The sequence below is a fragment of the Anomaloglossus baeobatrachus genome, chromosome 1, assembly GCF_048569485.1.
Source record: "Anomaloglossus baeobatrachus isolate aAnoBae1 chromosome 1, aAnoBae1.hap1, whole genome shotgun sequence".
NCBI classification, from domain to species: Eukaryota; Metazoa; Chordata; class Amphibia; order Anura; family Aromobatidae; genus Anomaloglossus; species Anomaloglossus baeobatrachus.
The window spans coordinates 370,030,812-370,052,757 of NC_134353.1; the positions used below are offsets into that span (position 1 = coordinate 370,030,812).

Here is a 21,946-nt window from a genome sequence, read left to right on the forward strand (position 1 = left end):
GGAGGACCGACATTTTGAAAATGAACGACGTGTCAACGAGCAACGTTAAGGTGAGTATTTTTGCTTGTTCATAGTTGTTCGTAGCTGTCACACGCTAGGATATGTCTACCGATGCCGGATGTGCTTCACGGAATCCGTGACCCCGACGACATTTTGCCCGATATATTGTAGCACGTGACGCCGGCCTTAGGCAATGCAAGTAGCACAGTACTTACAAGCTCTTTTCAATAGAGTTTGTAAATGCTGCTATGAAGCTGGCTAGGTTGCTTGATCCAGCAAGTGTTATTGTCCCTGTGCACCTGGAGTATCGGACAACACAAAGTTCAGGCCAACGGCACAATGAGCAAGATGGAACGTACCGCCCTCTGTGAAGCAAGAAACTGGGGGGCAGAGGAGTGCTGCACTTCTACAGAAGAAATGGAAACAAACCCTTTCATTCATACATATTGTCCTAGAATGTAAAACATCTTAATTTCTCGTAAAGAGGTTGTCCACTTTTACATTGATCGCCTATCTTTAGGATAGGTCACACATGTCTGATTGGCCGGGGTCCGACACCTGGTACTCCTGCTGATCAGCTGTTCTTGATGCCTGTGGCAGCAGCAGGAGGCTAAAAATGCTCAGTTCTGAAGCGGCCGGGTCAACTAATAGTGGCAGCGGCCGGGTACTGTACATCTGCCTCCTACTGATTTGAATATGAGGCACATGTACAGTACTGGGTCACAACCGCTATCAGAAGACGGGGCAGTTCCGAAACGGAGCATTTCCAACCACCTGCTGCCGCTGCCAGCACCTATAACAACTGATCAGTGGGGATTGTTGGACCCCAGTCGATCACACATTGATGACCTATCCTAAGGATAGGCCATCAATGTTAAGGTAGGTGACAACCTCTTCAATATTGCGTTGTGTATAATGTGTTACAGAGTAAAGGTATAATCACTGACTGGTTCTTAATTAAATCAGATTTAATACAGTTTAACAAGCCAAATGGTTAATAGACAACTTAATACACATGCAATGGAAGTCTTCGAACAGAGGCTAAACAGATGGTCTAGTCTGAGATGGTTTAGTGAATTCTGCATTGAGCAAAGGGTTAGACAAGATGACCTGGAGGTCACTTTCAACTCTACCATTCTATGATCTGTAGCTATTGATGGGGATGAACTCCATAGAGCTGCGTCTTTGAGACGAATAACTTATTGTACTCTTTCCTTGTAAAATGAATGATCAATGCAACTTAAAAGGAGCCTGTCAGCATGTTTTTATATACCGTATTGAAGTAGAGTTACTGTGTGGTGGTATAGTGGATTATACCTCAATAAAAATAATATCTATTTTGTAAAGATCCATTTGCAAATGAAGATGCAAATGCACTGGAGCAAGTCCATAGAGGAGGCAGTACAAGTGGACTGACACACCCCCTGTGCACTTCCAGTCTGATTTGCATATGGTTTCTAGGTAGGATTTCTCATAACTAGCACATTTCCCACAAGTTCCCTTTAAAATGATGAATTGTCTACATTTTCAGGGGTTCCCAGAGACACAACATGACAGTATACTCACTACATATTTTATAAAACATTAAAACATTAGGTTTCCCACCTCATCTAGAGAAAAAATGGGGTGCTCTGTTTACACTAATAAGGCTAAAAGAGAAGTGTGGCAAAGAAAGCACAAAATATGATCTTATGAGATGAGATATAGAATGAGACATTGTCAAGGTCCACTAATGCACATCAAAACGACCGTCGCAGCCCCACATGGAATTGGAAGACAATGGAAAGGCTTAAACTGCGCGCTATCGCATAAGAAATTAGTCCAAGGGTACAAGTAGATGATTTATTTTCTACGCGTTTTGGAGAGATCCCTCTCTTTTATGAAATGTGTATGTGATTTTTTTTCTGAAGGAGAGGGCTCTCTCTCCGAAACGTGTAGAAAATAAATCACCAACTTGTACCCTTGGACTAATTTCTTATGTGACAGCGTGGCGTTTAACCCTTTCCATTGTCTCTTGATTCCGGTTACCGCTAATGACACATTCCTAATCACTCTCATATCAACACTATAGACTATAAGAAAACAGTTTAACTGAGCGTGACATTTACATACATGTTATTACGGCCATCTGTACTCTTGGTAATGACACAGTTCGAACTATGAATCACACTCATTCTATAGTAGTCATTTACTGGAAAAGTCTTTATCCTCTACAAATCTTAAATGTGCACCTAGGAATAATAATCTCTACAGAAAATGTTTGGAAGCAGTAGACATTTTTCACAATTCCTATTTTCTACAATTCATGTTGTCCATTATGGTCGCATAAAGAGAGTCCTAATAATAAGAAATATCAACAAACACGTCCGATCCGTTGCACCCAGAAATGTGTAGAACCAGAGAATGCAATACAAAAAACTGTGACAATGCAAGTGTTACATGGTCCATTTTGTCCATCAGTATGGCCATCCGTGTGTAGGTATGTCTCATCTATGTGTCGTCTGTGTGCTGTCAGAGTCGTGTGAGCCGTCCATGTGACAGGTACCGACAAAAATGCATGATACTGAAATTAATGGGGTTTTTTACGTGTAAAAGACGTGCAAAGCTAGAAAAAATGATAGATAAATGAAATATAGCTGTATTTAGCCAAATAGATAAAGGAAAAAAAAAGTGACATTGGGTGCCCCCCTTATTTTTCATGACCAGCAGAGGTAAAGCAGCAGCTGCAGATTGCAATCCTCAACTGTCTGCTGTACCTTGGCTGGCTATAAAATTTAGAGGGGAATTCCAACCTCTTTATTTATTTTTTTAATTATTTAAGTAAATTTAAAAAAAAACTGTGTGGGCTTCCCACATATTTTTCATAACCAACACAAGTAAAGCAGACAGCTGAGGGCTGTTATTAGGGTGGGAAGGCCCATGGTTAGCCGGCCCTTCCCAGCCTAATGATAGCAGCCTACAACCGCCCCAGAAGTGGTGCATCCATTAGATGCACCAATTCTGGAGCTGTACCTGGCTCTTCCCAATTGCCCTGGTGTGTTGGCATTTGGGAAGAGCTGGGTACAGTGACATTTTTTTTTTTTTTTCAAATTGTTTTTAGAGTCAGGGGGGGGGGTGGTGTTTTTTTTATATAAAATATTTTTGTGTGTGTTATTTTTCTATTTACATCTACTGGGTTAGTAATGGGGGTGTCTGATAGACACCAACCCATTATTAATACCAGAGCTGGATGCCAACCTTCAATTCATAGCTAACATCCAGTCTATAAAAAAATCTCATCTAATGGATGTGCCACTTCTGGAACAGCTGCAGGCTGCTATTTTTAGGTTGGGAAGGGCCAAATAACCATGGGTGTTCTCATACTAATAATACCAGCCCCCAGCTGTCTGCTGTACCTTAACTGGTTATAAAAATAGATGGAATCCCACGTCATTTTTTTCCTTTAATTATTTAATAATTTGGCTATATAGCTGTACAAGCAATGCAGCTATCTATCTAACATATATCTATCTAGCTATGCACATCTTTTACACATAATAAACCATCAATTTCACTATCATCTTTTTAACGGTACATGTCACACGGATGCTATCCACGTGATGCCCATATATTACAGTCATATGAAAAGGTTTGGGCACCCCTATTAATGTTAACCTTTTTTCTTTATAACAATTTGGGTTTTTGCAACAGCTATTTCAGTTTCATATATCAAATAACTGATGGACTCAGTAATATTTCTGAATTGATATGAAGTTTATTGTACTAACAGAAAATGTGCAATCCGCATTTAAACAAAATTTGACCAGTGCAAAAGTATGGGCACCTCAACATAAAAGTGACATTAATATTTTGTAGATCCTCCTTTTGCAAAAATAACAGCCTTTAGTCGCTTCCTGTAGCTTTTAATGAGTTCCTTGATCCTGCATGAAGGTATATTTGACCATTCCTGTTTACAAAACAATTCCAGTTCAGTTAAGTTTGATGGTCGCCGAGCATGGACAGCATTCTTCAAATCATCCCACAGATGTTCAATGATATTCAGGTCTGGGGACTGGGATGGCCATTCCAGAACATTGTAATTGTTCCTCTGCATGAATGCCTGAGTAGATTTGGAGCGGTGTTTTGGATCATTGTCTTGCTGAAATATCTATCCCCTGCGTAACTTCAACTTCGTCACTGATTCTTGCACATTATTGTCAAGAATCTGCTCATACTAAGTTGAATCCATGCGACCCTCAACTTTAACAAGATTCCCGGTGCCGGCATTGGCCACACAGCCCCAAAGCATGATGGAACCTCCAAATTTTACTGTGGGTAGCAAGTGCTTTTCTTGGAATGCCGTGTTTTTTTTGCCTCCATGCATAACGCCTTTTTGTATGACCAAACAACTCAATCTTTGTTTCATCAGTCCACAGGACCTTCTTCCAAAATGTAACTGGCTTGTCCAAATGTGTTTTTGCATACCTCAGGCGACTCTGTTTGTGGCGTGCTTGCAGAAATGGCTTCTTTCGCATCACTCTCCCATACAGCTTCTCCTTGTGCAAAGTGCGCTGTATTGTTGACCGATGCACATTGACACCATCTGCAGCAAGATGATGCTGCAGGTCTTTGGAGGTGGTCAGTGGATTGTCCTTGACTGTTCTCACCATTCTTCTTCTCTGCCTTTCTGATATTTTTCTTGGCCTGCCACTTCTGGGCTTAACAAGAACTGTACCTGTGTTCTTCCATTTCCTTACTATGTTCCCCACAGTGGAAACTGGCAGTTTAAATCTCTGAGACAACTTTTTGTATCCTTCCCCTGAACAACTATGTTGAATAATCTTTGTTTTCAGATCATTTGAGAGTTGTTTTGAGGAGCCCATGATGCCATTCTTCATAGGAGATTCAAATAGGAGAACAACTTGCACGTGGCCACCCTAAATACCTTTTCTCATGATTGGATACACCTGCCTATGAAGTTCAAAGCTCAATGAGGTTACAAAACCAATTTAGTGCTTTAGTAAGTCAGTAAAAAGTAGTTAGTAGTGTTCAAATCAAGAAATTGATAAGGGTGCCCATACTTTTGCACTGGTCAAATTTTGTTTAAATGCGGATTACACATTTTCTGTTAGTACAATAAACCTCATTTCAATCCAGAAATATTACTGAGTCCATCAGTTATTAGATATATGAAGCTGAAATAGCTGTTGCAAAAACCCAGATTGTTATAAAGAAAAAAGGGGTTAACATTAATAGGGGTGCCCAAACTTTTTCATATGACTGTATCTGTGCTACAGGAAAAAAAAAGGTAATGTCTCCGTGTGGATCACAAGGACACGCAGGTGGTTCACAGGGACACCCGGTGAAAATCCTCATTGATTTTTATTACTATGCGTTTCAACGTGTCCTCAGTTCATGTGAAAATAGACACCACACGTACTGGAGACACAGACCTGTGCAGGGGGACCAAAGCAGGTAGATGTACTTGTACCTCATCTGCAGAGGTTTGTAAATGAAGAATGCAGAATTTTAGTAACCTGGCTTCAGCAGGTGAAAAGTGGACTGAGGAAAGGACATCACAACTTTGAGACACAGGTAGACCATTGAAGCAACAGGCTTTAGCAACAATGGTTTAATATTTAACAATATGATATATTTTCTACCTTTGACCATTTTTTAAAGTCTTAAGGTCACGTCACACTAAGCAACATCGCTAGCAACATCGCTGCTGAGGGACAACTTGCTAGCGATGTTGCTGTGTGTGACATCCAGCAACGACCTGGCCCCTGCTGTGAGGTCGCTGATTGTTGCTGAATGTCCTGGGCTATTTTTTAGTTGTTGCTCTCCTGCTGTGAAGCACACATCGCTGTGTGTGACAGCGACAGAGCAATAACTAAATGTGCAGTGAGCAGGGAGCCGGCTTCAGCGGACGCTGGTAACCAATGTAAATATCGGGTAACCAAGAAGCCCTTTCCTTGGTTACCCGATATTTACCTTCGTTACCAGCGTCCGCCGCTCTCACGCTGCCAGTGCCGGCTCCCTGCTCCCTGCATACATAGCCAGACTACACATCGGTTAATTAACCCGATGTGTACTCTGGCTAGCAGTGCAGGGAGCCAGCGCTAAGCGGTGTGCGCTGGTAACCAAGGTAAATATTAGGTTGGTAGCCAAGGTAAATATTAGGTTGGTTACCCGATATTTACCTTAGTTACCAAGCGCAGCATCGCTTCCACGCGTCGCTGCTGGCTGGGGGCTGGTCACTGGTGAGATCTGCCTGTGTGACAGCTCACAAGCAACCCGTGTAGCGACGCTCCAGCGATCCCTGCCAGGTCAGGTTGCTGGGATCGCTGGAGCGTCGCTTAGTGTGACGGTACCTTTACTGCTCCTAATTTTCCCCAACATATGGCTAATGAAGCCAAGAGCTTTAGGCCTTGTGCGCACTAGGCGTTTTTGCCGCGTTTTTAACCGCGTTTTTGTGCTGAAAACGCAGTGACATTGCTTCCCCAGCAATGTCAATGGGTTTTCATAAGTGCTGTCCGCACACAGCGTTTTTTTTTAGCTGCGTTTTTGTGGTGACCACAAAAACGCAGCATGTCAATTATTTCTGTGTTTTTCACTGCGTTTTTCACCCATTAAATTCAATGAGATGTTAAAAACGCAATGAAAAACGCATATAGCCACGTTTCTATGACTAAAAACGCAGCTATAAACGCAAGGGGTGGGTACTACAGTGACGTGTACAGGAAGAGGATTCCTTCTGTTGGTAAACACAGAAGCATGAATCCTCCCGGTACAGTCACCGCTGCTTCCACCTCCCGTCCTGTGCATGTCAGCTCCGTGCGGCGCCATGTCTGGGCGGGAGGTGGAGGCAGCGGCGAAAACCAAAGTGAACAGTAGAAAAAAAAAAAAGTCATATATACTCACCTGTCTGCAGGGTCCCGGTGCCATGCCCGCTCCTGTCCCGGTCCCGCCGCTCTGGCTGTGTGCAGTCTCCCCGGGGTAGGACCTTGCTTGCAGGACCTGGCGGTGGATCACCTGACGCATCAGCTGATCGTAGTCTCGCCGGCTTTTTCGCGCCCGGCCGGCTATCAGCTGATCCTGCCGTCAGGGGACTTCATCAGCTGATTACCGGCAGCTCCTGCTGCGATCGGACGGGATCAGACTCCTGTCCAATCGATCGCTCCAGGAGCTGCCGGTAATCAGCACATAAGTGAGTATTATTTTTTTTTTTTCTACTGATGCATCAGCTGATTGTATAACCGGCTTTTATACAATCAGCTGATGTGTCATGTGATTCACGTAGTTTAACCTGACATCATCTGATCGCTTTGCCTTCCAGCAAACCGATCAGATGATATTGGATCCTGATTGGACGGCGCGGGACCCTGACCCAGGATTACTGCGGAGGGGGGTTTATTTCAATAAAGATGGAGTCACTAATTGTGTTGTGTTTTATTTCTAATAAAAATATTTTTCTGTGTGTTGTGGTTTTTTTTTATCATTACTAGAAATTCATGGTGGCCATGTCTAATATTGGCGTGACACCATGAATTTCGGGCTTAGGGCCAGCTGATAATATACAGCTAGCCCTAACTCCATTATTACCCGGCTGGCCACCCGGCTTCAGGGCAGCTGGAAGAGTTGGATACAGCGCCAGAAGATGGCGCTTCTATGAAAGCGCCATTTTCTGGGGTGGCTGCGGACTGCAATTCGCAGTGGGGGTGCCCAGAAAGCATGGGCACCCTGCACTGTGGATTCCAATCCCCAGCTGCCTAGTTGTACCCGGCTGGACTCAAAAATTAGGCGAAGCCCATGTCATTTTTTTTTTTTAATTATTTCATGAAATAATTAAAAAAAAAGGGCTTCTCTATATTTTTGGTTCCCAGCCGGGTACAAATAGGCAGCTGGGGGTTGGGGGCAGCCCGTACCTGCCTGCTGTACCCGGCTAGCATACAACAATATGGCGAAGCCCATGTCATTTTTTTTTCTTTTTTGGGCAAAAAACTGCATACAGTCCTGGATGGAGGATGCTGAGCCTTGTAGTTTTGCAGCTGCTGTCTGCTCTCCTGCATACACTAGTGAATGGAGGATGCTGAGACTTGTATTTCTGCAGCTGCTGTCTGCTCTCCTGCATACACTAGTGAATGGAGGATGCTGAGACTTGTAGTTCTGCAGCTGCTGTCTGCTCTCCTGCATACACTAGTGAATGGAGGATGCTGAGACTTGTAGTTCTGCAGCTGCTGTCTGCTCTCCTGCATACACTAGTGAATGGAGGATGCTGAGACTTGTAGTTCTGCAGCTGCTGTCTGCTCTCCTGCATACACTAGTGAATGGAGGATGCTGAGACTTGTAGTTCTGCAGCTGCTGTCTGCTCTCCTGCATACACTAGTGAATGGAGGATGCTGAAACTTGTAGTTCTGCAGCTGCTGTCTGCTCTCCTGCATACACTAGTTCTGCAGCTGTCTGCTCTCCTGCATACACTAGTTCTGCAGCTGTCTGCTCTCCTGCATACACTAGTGAATGGAGGATGCTGAGACTTGTAGTTCTGCAGCTGCTGTCTGCTCTCCTGCATACACTAGTGAATGGAGGATGCTGAGACTTGTAGTTCTGCAGCTGCTGTCTGCTCTCCTGCATACACTAGTGAATGAAGGATGCTGAGACTTGTAGTTCTGCAGCTGCTGTCTGCTCTCCTGCATACACTAGTTCTGCAGCTGTCTGCTCTCCTGCATACAATGAACATTTTGAAGAAGGAAATGACATCAGACCTTTTTTTTTTTTTTTTTTCATCAACAATCTTTAATGGCATTGTGCACTGATTAAAAACGCAGTGAGCAAAAACGCAGCAAAAAACGCACCAAATCGCGGCAAAAACGCATGCGTTTTTGCCGCGTTTTTTAGCCGCGGGTGCGTTTTTTAGACAAAAACGCACATAAAAACGCAGCGTGAAAAAAACGCCTAGTGCGCACATACCCTTAGAAAGGCATGGCTTATATCCTGGCAAGCCTCCTTGCTCACAAGCAGTTAAAGCATAAAATCCTGCATATCAATCAACACTGAGCACAGACTTGTCTTTACCATTCAGTTCTAGTGCTCCTTTACATAATGCATTGGATATACTGTATAACACCTTTTTTTTCCAAGATATCTCACCTTGATAGTCTGCTCAAAAACATTGAAAAGTCACACAATCTAAGAAACATTTTATTTTAGTCTTTCGCTGTGCTATTTCACAGCAATACATATATACAGAAGGTGAAATAAGCATTGAACACATGCATTTTCTAAGTACATATATGTCTAAATGTGCTAACAAGCCATCCAATCCAAACAGGCAAAGAATCCAACCACAGATGTCCATAAGTTATGTATAATAATGGGAAATGACACAGAGAAAAAGTATTGAACACATGAAGAAAGAGAAATGCAAAAAAACATGGAAAGTCATGACGCCAGCCAAGATCTTCCAGTAATTAGAAAATAATCTTGCCACTTAGTGAAAAACAATATCAGCGGGTTCAACTGAAGGCATATAAAAAGGTGTCTCATTAGCAAAGTGCCACACAAGATGGGTAAAACCAATGAGCTGACTCATGACCTTCACAACCTTATTGTTCCACAACATACTGATAGCAATAGTTGCAGAACTTCTAAAATACTGAAGGTTCCAGTGAGCACTGTTGGGACCATAAACTGGAAGTGAAAAGAACATAATTTCATCATAAACTAGCCACGACCAGGTCCTCCCCGCAAGATTTCAGAAAGAGGCGAGAAAAGATTTATTAGAAGAGTTGTCAAAGAGCCAAGAACCACCTGAGGAGAGCGTCAGAAAGACCTGGAATCAGCAAATACAATTGTTTCAAAGAAAATAAATAATGCGTTTAACCTGCATGGCCTGTATGCACGCTCACCACACAAGACTCCATTGCTGAACTAAGAGCATGTTCAAGAGCATTTAAAATTTGCTCAACAACATTTGGACAAGCCTGTGAAATACTGTGAGAATATAGTCAAGCCAGATGAAACCAAATTCGAAGCATTTGAATGACATAAAACACACAATGTTTCCAGGCCAAGAGTCACTGCATGTCAACTGCAAAACACCATACCAACAATGAAGTTTGGAGGTGGGAACATCATGGTGTGGGACTGTTTTTCAGTATACGGCACTAGTAAACTTTGTGTAATTGAAGGAAGGATGAATGGACAAATGTATCAAGACATTCTTGATAAGAATCTACTGCCATCAATCAGGATGATGAAGAGGAAATGAGGGTGTACAATGATCGCAAACACACAGCCAAGAAAACTTTCAATTGGCTTTGGCCCAGCCAATCAACTGTCGTGAATCCAATAGAAAATTTATGGAAGGCGCTATAGCTCACAATTCATAGAAGGAGTCCATGGAACTTTCATGATTTTAAGAGTGTTTGTGTGGAAAAATGGTCCACAATCACACCTGAGCAATGCATGCAACTAGTTTCTCCATACAGGAGGTATATTTAAGCTTCATCACCAACCAATGCTTTTGAACGAAGTATTAAATACATTTCAGTAAGCGTGTTCAATACTTTACATGTATAATTTCTCATTATTACCCTTCCAAACTTTATGGACATGTATGGTTTGATTTCTTTGCCAGTGTGGACTGGATTTGTTGTTACTGACATCTGGTGAGAAATTAATGTCAATAGCACCTTTAGATAATTTGTGGTGTGTTCAATTCTTATTACACCCACTTTGTGTATAATATAAATAAATATAATGGCAAATGTATACTTGATTGGTTCCATTGTTTATGAATGATAATACACTTACTGTGCTTGGAAAAGAAAAACTCTCCAGTCTGCAGTTTTAAGCTTGAGGACATTTGGTCTCTTCTCGTAGTCTGTTGCCTTTGAGGCCAGAGCATGATGTACACTTACTGCGTTTTTTAAATCATCTTCGGATAATGCCTTTTCTGGTTTATATTCATCCTGTATTTCAAACAAACACAAGTAAAGAAGTTACTTACAGCCGGGCAGGATGTCATCCAGAATACAGTAATTCCCTATTTACGGTTTCAGAATGATAAAATACAAGAATCATAGCAGCATGGTTTATTTTTGTCAATGGGAGTTAAAACTAATGAATGATGTTATATGACACTGAAGCCATGTCTATAAAATGTTGAATATCGCAGCCACAATCAAAATTCCAAGATCACGTTCATGTAAACAACAAGCAAAACCATCACCCATAGGCTCCACTGTTTAGTTTAAAAGACTTAGGGCGGCTTTGCACACTACGACATCGCACGTGCGATGTCGGTGGGGTCAAATCGAAAGTGACGCACATCCGGCGTCACTTGCGATGTCGTAGTGTGTAAATCCTAGATGATACGATTAATGAGCGCAAAAGCGTCGTTATTGTATCATCGGTGCAGGCTCCGACATTTCCATAATGCCGGTGCAGCGACAGGTACGATGTAGTTCCTCGTTCCTGCGGCAGCATACATTGCTGTGTATGAAGCCGCAGGAGCGAGGAACCTCACCTTACCTGCTGCCGGCCACAATGCGGAAGGAAGGAGGTGGGCGGGATGTTTACATCCTGCTCATCTCCGCCCCTCTGCCGCTATAGGCCGTCTGCCGTGTGACGTCGCTATGACGCCGCACAACCGCCCCCTTAGGAAGGAGGGGGGTCGCCGGCCAGAGCGACGGTCGCAGGGCAGGTGAGTGCATGTGAAGCTGGCGTAGCGATAATTTTCGCTACGCCAGCTATCACACGATATCGTACCTGCGACGGGGGCGGGGACTATCGCGTGCGACATCGCAGCATCGGCTTGCGATGTCGCAACGACCAAAGCCCGCCTTAATGTCGCCCATACATACTTATATATATATATATATATATATATAGATATTATATATATATATGTCTATATATATTCTTATATGTATCTATATATATATATATATATATATATATATATATATATCTAATATATATATTCTCTCTCTATATGTGTATATATATATATATGTTACCATATATAAAATACTTTGTGTAAATTTGCTGTGCTCCTGAATCTAGGTTTGGTTTTCTTTTGTTCCTGCACGCCTCATTAATGAAATATGACACCCCCCCTCCCCTCCCTTACCTGTGTGTATGTAAATTTTGCCTTATTAGCTATCAAGGTTTGGTCCTCAACTCCTTTCTGTGGCAGTCTTCTTGAGAACCACTCCCGGATGGCCAGTTTAGATTTACACATAGTGAAGAGGGGCAACATACCGGTGTCAAAAACCAACACCAGATTCATGGGGACAGCACCATCTACATCTGATAAATTACATTTTGCAAATCCTTTTTAACGAGACTCTGTTATCAGGATTTTATATTATAAAGTAATGCTATGTATGTTAAGTGCATTATTGCTGAATATATTCTTACCTTGCTTGTAGAAACCATTTTAATAATTAAAAGAAATCCAACGTTGAAAATATATGTTGATGGCCACAAGTGTAGGGGCATGGGACAATGCGCTTAAAGGGAACCTGTCACCAGGTATTTCCCTTATGAGCTACGGCCACCACCAGTGAGCTCTTATATATACCATTCCAGAATACACCTTTATAATACTCTCCTAGGGGGGTGGGCTGGTCCCATGGGTGTCGCTGCTCTTGACCAGGGCCTTCTCCATCTTGTGAGATTGCTGTCCTCCTGCCCAGCCCCGTGTGCATGACGCATTCTGTATCATTCACAGAGAGGCCTCCATTGCGCTCCTGTGCATGTGCACTTTGATCTGCCAGGCTGAGAGCAGATGAAAATACTATAGTGTGTTTGCACAGGTGGTCTTTGCGCTTTCCTCGCGCCTGCGCATTAGGCCGGGGCCACATGGGGACTAATGCGATCCTCGCATGACACTCAGCTCACGCTGGCAGCACAGCAGGAGCCGAGTGTCATGCAAGTGTCACTGCGACTGAGGTCAGATCATGCGATCGGACCTCAGCTGTGGGGGATAAAACGGCACTGAGGAGGGGCGGGCCAGTGCTGAGGAGGGGCGGGCTGACACAGAGGAGGAGAGGGAGGGATTTATCTCTTTCTCTCCTCCGTAGCCGACTATTGCCATTTTCGCACTGCACTCGCGGTACACCGGTGTACCGCGAGTACAGTGCGATCTTTCTCTCGCCCCATAGACTTGAATGGGTGCGAGAGAAAGAGTCTTGCATTATAATCGCAGCATGCTGCGACTGCTTTCTCGGTCCGATTTGGGGCCGAGAAAATAATCGCTCATGGGTGCTGACACATAGGCTAATATTGGTCCGAGTGGAGTGAGATGTTTTATCGCATTCCACTCGGTCTGATTTTCATGCAGTGTGGCTTAGGCCTTAGGCTATGTGCGCACTAGACCGTTTTTCCCGCGGATTTACCCGCGGATTTGACCCGGAAATTTCTTGAGAAATGTCTGCAATCTTTGTGCAGACATTTCCCATGAAATTCAATGAGAAAAGAAAATAGTTGTGCGCACTCTCGAGAAACTTTCTTGAGAAAATGTGCATGTCCATTAATTTCCGCAGGTACCTGCGGTATTCCGGGGGTATTCCGCAGGTAGCAATGATATGCGGTATACCACCGGAATAGCCGCGATTTACCTGCGGTAATGCCCATCGCTGCCTGCGGTTTTGCAGGAAGCGATGTCATTATGCCAGGAAGAGGAGCAGAGTAAACACACGTCACACTCTCTGGACGCCGCACAGAAGCACTTCCGTGCGACCTCCAGGTGCCCGTGCAGTCTGTGTCCTGCTCCGGCCTCGCGGCTGCCTGCACTGCAGTGTCAGTGTCTGCCCGCAGTGTCAGCAGCCTGTCACGCGGCAGCGCAGGCAGACACTGACATCCTGCAGTGCTGGGAGCCGCGGGGATGACGATCGCTGCTGTCAGGAGGTGAGATCATTACCTGCTGTGACGATCTCCTGCCTCCTGACGTCACCGCGGTCACTGCTGTCTATGCCCGTCTCGCGAGCGGCCCGAGACTGTCACTAGCGGTGACGTCACGGGCTCTCGCGATAAGTCAGTGACAGCGCTGACGTCAGCAGTACAGGAGATGATCACAGAAGGTAATGATCTCATCTATGCTCCTGATGGCAGCGCTCGTCATCCCCTGCAGTGACCTGAGCTGACCTATTGATGTTAGCTCAGGTCACTGCATTGCTCTCCCAGCCAATGGGGAACATTCTGTTTTTCATTGACTGGGACAGCGACTATGGTATGGATCGCCGTGCCCCCCCCCCCCTTATTGGATTACGCCGGACGTGGAATTGATTGTGCTCTTTTCAATAAATTGGTTAAAGAGGGAATGTTTTGGGGAGTGTTTTTTCAAATAAAACTTTTTTTGTTGTCTATTTTTTAATTATTACTGACTGGGTTGGTGATGTCGGGTATCTGATAGACGCCTGACCTCACCAACCCCAGGGCTTGATGCCAGGTGACATTACACATCTGGCATCAACCCCATATATTACCCCGTTTGCCAACGCACCAGGGCGCGGGATGAGCTGGGGCAAAGCGCCAGGATTGGCGCATCTAATGGATGCGCCACTTCTGGGGCGGCTGCGGCCTGCTATTTTTAGGCTGGGGAGTGTCCAATAACAGTGGACCTCCCTAGTCTGAGAATATCAGACCCCAGCTGTCCGCTTTACCTTGGCTGGTGATCCAATATGGGGGGGACCCCACGTTTTTTGTTTTAAATTATTTATATAATTTAAAATAACAGCGTGGGGTGCCCACTGTTTTGGATTATCAGCCAAGGTGAAGCTGCCAGCGGTGGTCTGCAGGCTGCAGCCGTCTGCTTTACCCTAGCTGGCTACAAAAAATGGGGGGACCTCACGTCATTTTTTTTTAATTATTTATTTATTTTATGGCTAAATACAAGGCTAAACACCCTTTAGGCTACTTTCACACATCCAGCTTGAGCTCTGCGGCTCAATCCGGCTGTGCAAGCTATGCAACGGATGCGGTGAAAACACCGCATCCTTTGCATAAGTTTTTCCTGTGCGGCCAGTCCGGTTTTTGCCGCTTGCGGCATGCTACTGAGCATGCGCAGTGGCAAAAACCGCATGCGGCGGCCGGATGCGGTTATTGCCGCATCACGCCGCATCCGGCCGCCATAGGCATGCATTGAAAAATGCGCCGCATCGGCCGAATGCGGCGCGATGCGGTTTTTTCTGCCGCACGAAAAAACGTGCCAGGCAACGTTCCATCCGGCCGCCGCATCGGCTACATCTGCCGCATGCGGCAAAAACCGGACGGAACGCAAGGCCATGCGGCACAATGCGGCACTAATTAAAGTCTATGCAGGAAAATCGCAACCGGCAGCAAAAAAAAAACGGTTGCGATTTTCATGCAAAGTGCCGGATTGTGCCGCATAGCAAAAACCGGAGGTGTGAAAGTAGCCTAAGTGCCACATGAAAGTCACTAAAGGGTGCCAGCTTAGAAAATGCAGGGAGGTGGAACATTATATAGGTTTTTCTCATCTATCTATCTATCTATCTATCTATCTATCTATCTATCTATCTATCTATCTATCTATCCCTCTCTCTATCTATCTATCTATCCATCTATCCCTCTATCTATCTATCTATCTATCCATCTATCCCTCTATCTATCTATTCATCTATCTATCTATCCCTCTATCTATCTATCTATTCATCTATCTATCTATCCCTCTATCTATCTATTCATCTATCTATCTATCCCTCTATCTATCTATCTATTCATCTATCCATCTTTCCCTCTATCCATTATCTGTCTATCGATTATCTTTATTATTTATTGCACGTACAAACCTGCGGTAAATCCGCGGTAAATCCACGGCAAATCCGCGGCAAATCCGCGGCAAAAACGCATGCGGATTTGGTGCGGATTTTTTCCACAGGTCCGGAAATCTTTCACTGGCAGAAGTTTCTCAAGAAATTTTCTTGAGAAACTTCACATTTCTAGTGCGCACATAGCCTTACAGTACTTTGCTCTGCACTCAGCAGGGCAGATCAAAGTGCCAATGCAAAAATGCACAGGGGTGCAATGGAGGCCTCTGTGAATGATGCAGGATGCGTCATGCACATGGGGCTGGTTCTGCGATCACAAGAAAAGAGGAGGCCCCGAACCGAAAGCAGCGATACCCATCGGACCGGACTGACCCCTAGGTGAGTATTATAAAGGTGTTTTTATACATTATACAGTGTGGCCTGGGCTCTTATATACAGCATTCTGGAATGTTGTATACAGTATAAGGGTACACTGGTGGTGGCTGCAGCTCATAATGGAAAACCTGGTGACAGGTTCTCTTCAAAGTTCTCCTGTCCTGCCTCCCTATTTCCTGTCCACTGCCTGACCACAACTGACAGGTCACTCTTATTTTAATGACCTGCTTTCCCTTCCAAGATCTCACATCTCCCTCTTGTTGTCAATCCTTGGGGCAATCCATGCCTACATTAGCTTATTGGGTCTTGAGGATCTTACTTTGTATGCACTGCCAGAGATACTGATGGTGCTGGAAAGAGATTCTTGTAAATAACAGTGGGTCAGAGACAGGAGGCAGGGGAGCAAATATGGAGGGAAAGCTTTTGGAGTGTTGCAAGTGCATTGTCCCAACCGCTGCCCTTGCAGGTCAGTAGCTCACAATTTCATTGCTGCATTCCAAAACGTCAAATAAGCTTTCTACATGGAAAGTATAAGTTAACGATTGAATTAGCATGAAAGCCTTTGTACACAAATGGCATTAGTTTGGGGTCTAAAATCCTCACGGCAGGTTTGCAATTCAAGAAAGAAGAGGACACTTCTGTACATTGATACATATGAGGATTCATAACTGCGCCAACATTCATAAATTCTTTAACGTGATCGCATCTATTTTATATGATTAAAGTAGGAATATAATGGGATTCTTTCCTTATTAAATTGAATACGTCTGACTGCTCTACTCTGACAATATGGACACACTGGTATACCTCTATTTCAGAGGCCTCAGACCTTCTGACGTCCTCTTTGGCATTCAGCCCTGTTTGTGTAAAGAAATCCTGATATTGAAACACATATTTTCACCTTACAGTCTAGAAGCTAACGCGGGTTCAAACAACACCGAGTAAATTCAATAGACATGTCAATGATTTATTGACTGTGCTTACTCTGTCCTTTACAGTAGTGACCCATCCTCACCTCTCACCTACAGAAAAGGGTTTATTTGGTTTGTTCTGTCACTGATGGATCAATATCATAGTATCATAGTTTTTAAGGTTGAAGGGAGACTCTAAGGCGGGCTTTGCACGTTGCGACATTGCACGTGCGATGTCGGTGGGGTCAAATCGAAAGTGACGCACATCCGGCGTCGCAGTCGATATCGCAACGTGCAAATCCTTTTTGATACGATGAACGAGCGCAAAAGCGTCGTTATCGTATCATCGCTGCAGCCTCCGACATTTCCATAATGCCGGTGCTGCGACAGGTGCGATGTTGTTCCTCGCTCCTGCGGCAGCACACATCGCTGTGTATGAAGCCGCAGGAGCGAGGAACTTCACCTTACCTGCCGCCGGCTGCAATGAGAAGGACGGAGGTGGGCGGGATGTTTACATCCTGCTCATCTCCGCCCCTCCGCTTCAATTGGCCGCCTGCCGTGTGACGTCACTGTGACGCCGCACGACCCGCCCCCTAAGGAAGGAGGCGGGTCGCCGGCCAGAGGGACGTCGCACGGCAGGTATGTGCGTGTAAAGCTGCCGTAGCGATAATAATCGCTACGGCAGCTTTCACTATATATCGAACGTGCGACGGGGGCGGGACTATCGCTGCAGCATCGGTAACACATTGTTACTGATGTCGCAGCGTGCAAAGCCCGCCTAAGTCCATCTAGTTCAACCTGTAGCCTAACATGTTGATCCAGAGGAAGGCAAAAAACCCCCAATGTGTCAAACAAGTTCCAAAGGGGAAAAAAATTTCCTTCCTGACTCCACATCCGGGAATCAGACTAGTTCCCTGGATCAATACCCTGTCATAAAATCTAATATACATAACTGGTAATATTAAATTTTTCAAGAAAGGCGTCCAGCCTCTGCTTAAATGTTAGTAGTGAATCACTCATTACAACATCATGCGGCAGAGTGTTCCATAGTCTCACTGCTCGTACAGTAAAGAATCCTCGTCTGTGATTATGATTAAACCTTCTTTCCTCAAGACGTAGCGGATGCCCCCGTGTTCCAGTCGCAGGCCTAGGTGTAAAAAGATCTTTGGAAAGGTCTCTGTACTGTCCCCTCATATATTTATACATTGTGATTAGATCCCCCCTAAGCCTTCGTTTTTCCAGACTAAATAACCCCAAGTTTAATAACCTGTCTTGGTATTGCAGCCCACCCATTCCTCTAATAATCTAGGTCGCTCTTCTCTGCACCCTCTCCAGTTCAGCTATGTCCTTCTTATATATCGGTGACCAGAATTGTACACAGTATTCTAAGTGCGGTTGCACTAGTGACTTGTACAGAGGTAGAACTATATTTTTTTCATGAACACTTATACCTCTTTTAATACATCCCATTATTTTATTAGCCCTGACAGCAGCTGCCTGACACTGTCCACTAAAGTGAAGTTTACCATCCACCCATACACCCAAGTCTTTTTCTGTGTCTGTTTTACCCAGTGTTCTACAATTAAGTACATAATTATACATTTTATTTCCTCTACCCAAGTGCATGACCTTACATTTATCTACATTAAACTTCAATTGCCACTTCTCAGCCCAATCCTCCAATTTACATAAATCTCCCTGTAATATAAAATTATCCTCCTCTGTATTGATTACCCTGCAGAGTTTAGTATCATCTGCAAATATTGAAATTCTACTCCGCATGCCCCCAACAAGGTCATTTATAAATATGTTGAAAAGAAGCGGGCCCAATACTGACCCCTGTGGTACCCCACTATGAACTGAGACCCAGTCCGAGTACATACCATTAATAACCACCCTTTGTTTCCTATCACTGAGCCAATTTTTAACCCAGTTACACATATTTTCCCCTATCCCCATTATTCTCATTTTATGTACCAACCTTTTGTGTGGCACCGTATCAAAAGCTTTTGAAAAGTCCATATACACAACATCCACTGCATTTCCCTGGTCCAGGCTTGAACTTACCTCTTCATATAAGCTGATCAAATTAGTTTGACAGGATCGATCCCTCATATGTCGTATCTGTCTTCTGCATCAGATTCCACATTGTCTATGTAGTCAAACGATTTTTCTAGGGCATACAGGTTACCTCCTATAGAAGTACTCCCTTATGCTTTTTGGCTCTAAAGGATATTTTGAAGGCACATCCTTAAAAGCGAACCAAACTATCATTGGCAATCTAGGCCATTAGTTACAAATTATTATGCATATAAAGTATAAATTACTCTGACTGTTGCTTAGCAGTAGGTGGAAAATCCACATTGTAAAGTGTAAAGTCTCCTTCTTTTATGCAGAGTATAGTAAGTGAAGATTTCAGCCATTTATATATATATTGGAGATATTTAACGCTGGCTGCACAGGATGAGGATGTAGCATGCCCTCTACTGCGGGGCCGCGAGTGTTCTCCGCAGGAGACCACAGCTGGCCATGCCCACAATCATGGTTCAGAGCGCTGAGGACTTTTTCTGTGTTCTCTATGCAGAGAACACTTGTGTCTCTGCAGCATAAATTGACATGCTGTGGCTCGGAAAGCCGCGTCACATGTCAGCTTACGCTGCGGAGTAAAGAAGCACAGTGGGATTTGTTTAAGTCCCATCCACTGTGTTTCTACTATACTCTACATCCAAAATGCTGCTATATGGGCACATATTCTTAAGGGTTGCTACAATACTTTTTTTTTTTTTTTTTACTGATGACCTCTCCTATGTATAGATCATCAAAATCAGATCGGTAAGTGTCTGACATCTGACTCCCTATGAACAGCTTTTTTTGGTGGCAGCGTTGGACGGATGTTAGCAGTTGTGATCGGGTACTAATCAAATTAATAGAAGTGGAGCTTCAGTATCCGGTAGTGGCCGCTGCACAGCTGATGGACCACAACTGCCAACATCCATCTGCAACCAGAACAAGGAACTGCAGATCACCGTGAGTTGTCCAGGGTTGGATCCCTGTCAATCTAATATTGATGACCTATCCTTAGGCTGGGTTATAAATAAAAAAGTAGTGGAACAATCCATTAAGGTGTAACACAAAACTTTAGGCACCCTTGGAGATTTGTTTGGTCAGATCCCTTTGACCAAAGTTTCAGACCTTAATTAGACTGTTAGGGTTATGGCTTGTTTACTATCATCATTATGAAAGGCCAGGTGATACAAATTTTACAGCTTTATAATAACCCAGCCCCCTCTAACTTTGTGCCAAAACTAAGCAGCCATGGGTTCTACTATGCAGCTGCCTAGCACTCTGAAAATTAAAATGGTGGCGCCCCACAAAGCAGGAGAAAGCTATAAGAGGATAGCAAAGGGTTTTCAAGTTGCCCTTTCCTCAGTTTGAAATGTAATTAAAAAATGGACTATAAGTTAATGGCTGTATGCTTAGATATTTAGAGGGCATACCAAATTTACACTGTTATACATCTTTGTTGGGTGAAATATACGGGTGGACCTTACGCCAATTTTATAAATGTATTTCTTTTTATACCACAATAGTGGCCCACAGACAGGGTCTGTGATTGGTTGCAGTCAGACCCTGTCACACAGGCTGACGGCGCATCTGACTGCAACCAATCACAGGTGCCAGGTGAGCAGGGGAAGTGCCGCTGCAAGTGCACAGAGTGCCGGTGAGCAGGGGAAGCAGTGAATATGGATGAGGAATAATGAGCAGCCCCGGAAGAAGAGTAAGCAGCCCGAAAGCAGTTACAGCCGCGCTGGAGACTTTGTAAGTATAGCTCGCTTGCTTTATTTTTTATTTATTTTTTTTTTACTTCCAGAGTTGCCAGACCCCGATCATTAGCTGGAGCTCCCAGAGAACTCCAGGATCGGCACCCGGATACTTTTAAAACCGAGCGAATCCGGACTTTTACAGTTCGGGTCACACCAATCACTAGACACGCCCTGTGTCACCCCAGATCCCTTTTCTAAAAAATGTTGGCGCTCTCAGTGACCATTATAAAAATTACAAAATTTGCATTTTTGTGCGTAAAAATTTTGTGACATTTCATGGAGTTCAATGACAAAATTTTGGTGAAAATTCTTTGATAAATCAGGGTCTACATGTGTACTACCACATTTCCATCTTTGTAAAACAAATGAAAATTTTGGAAATTGGTTTCTGTGAGTAATATTTTGCAGTTTTCATAAAACATTGCCAACTGCTCAATGTTGACAGCCAAATTCCCTGTTGGTTAAGTCTCTGGCCCCTTCTGTCTTAACCTGAAGATGAATCAATGGTCAATTTATATTCAATACAATAGGATCAGAATTGAGAGTTAAGAAGAGACAGGAGAGGAGAAAACTAAGCCCACGAGGAGAACGGCTGTCAGGACTGAACGTCGTTGTGCATTCTCAATGTATTGTTCAATTAGTGAAAAATTCTTACTTAAAACCAATTGAAGAATTTTTTAAAGAGTATTAAGAGGCATCCAATTGCAGAATTTTTTACTTTTTTTTTTCTATTTTAACTTTTTATTTATTTTCAAGAGAGAAATACAAATCCCACTATCACAGCGGGCCCAACAATATGGCATACAGCATGCCAATACAACATTACATACTTTACATTTTTCAGGCAAATATGTAGTGGAGAAGAAGAGCAATAGAAAAAAAAAGGGAGAGATGAAGAATAGAGAGGGGAAGGGGAGTGCCAAACTGCTTTAACGTAAGATATCCCTATGACTCCAGACTCTGAACGCGAGAACCCACGGCCCCAAGACAGGAACCAAGAGGACCCCCTGGCTACACCACCGACTGAGACGCCTCGGTCACCATCTCAAAACAGATTGAT

At 43.9% G+C, this 21,946-nt stretch overlaps 1 protein-coding gene across 5 annotated transcripts in view; it reads right to left on the reverse strand.

The window, feature by feature from the left end:
* Positions 1-21,946, reverse strand: part of PSD3 (pleckstrin and Sec7 domain containing 3) — a 926,316-nt gene that overhangs the window by 59,062 nt on the left and 845,308 nt on the right. For all 5 annotated transcript variants that reach the window (XM_075352479.1, XM_075352480.1, XM_075352481.1 and 2 more), the window contains one exon: positions 10,795-10,952. In XM_075352479.1, coding sequence (XP_075208594.1) covers positions 10,795-10,952 — 158 coding nt within the window. The remainder of the gene's footprint in view (positions 1-10,794; positions 10,953-21,946) is intronic.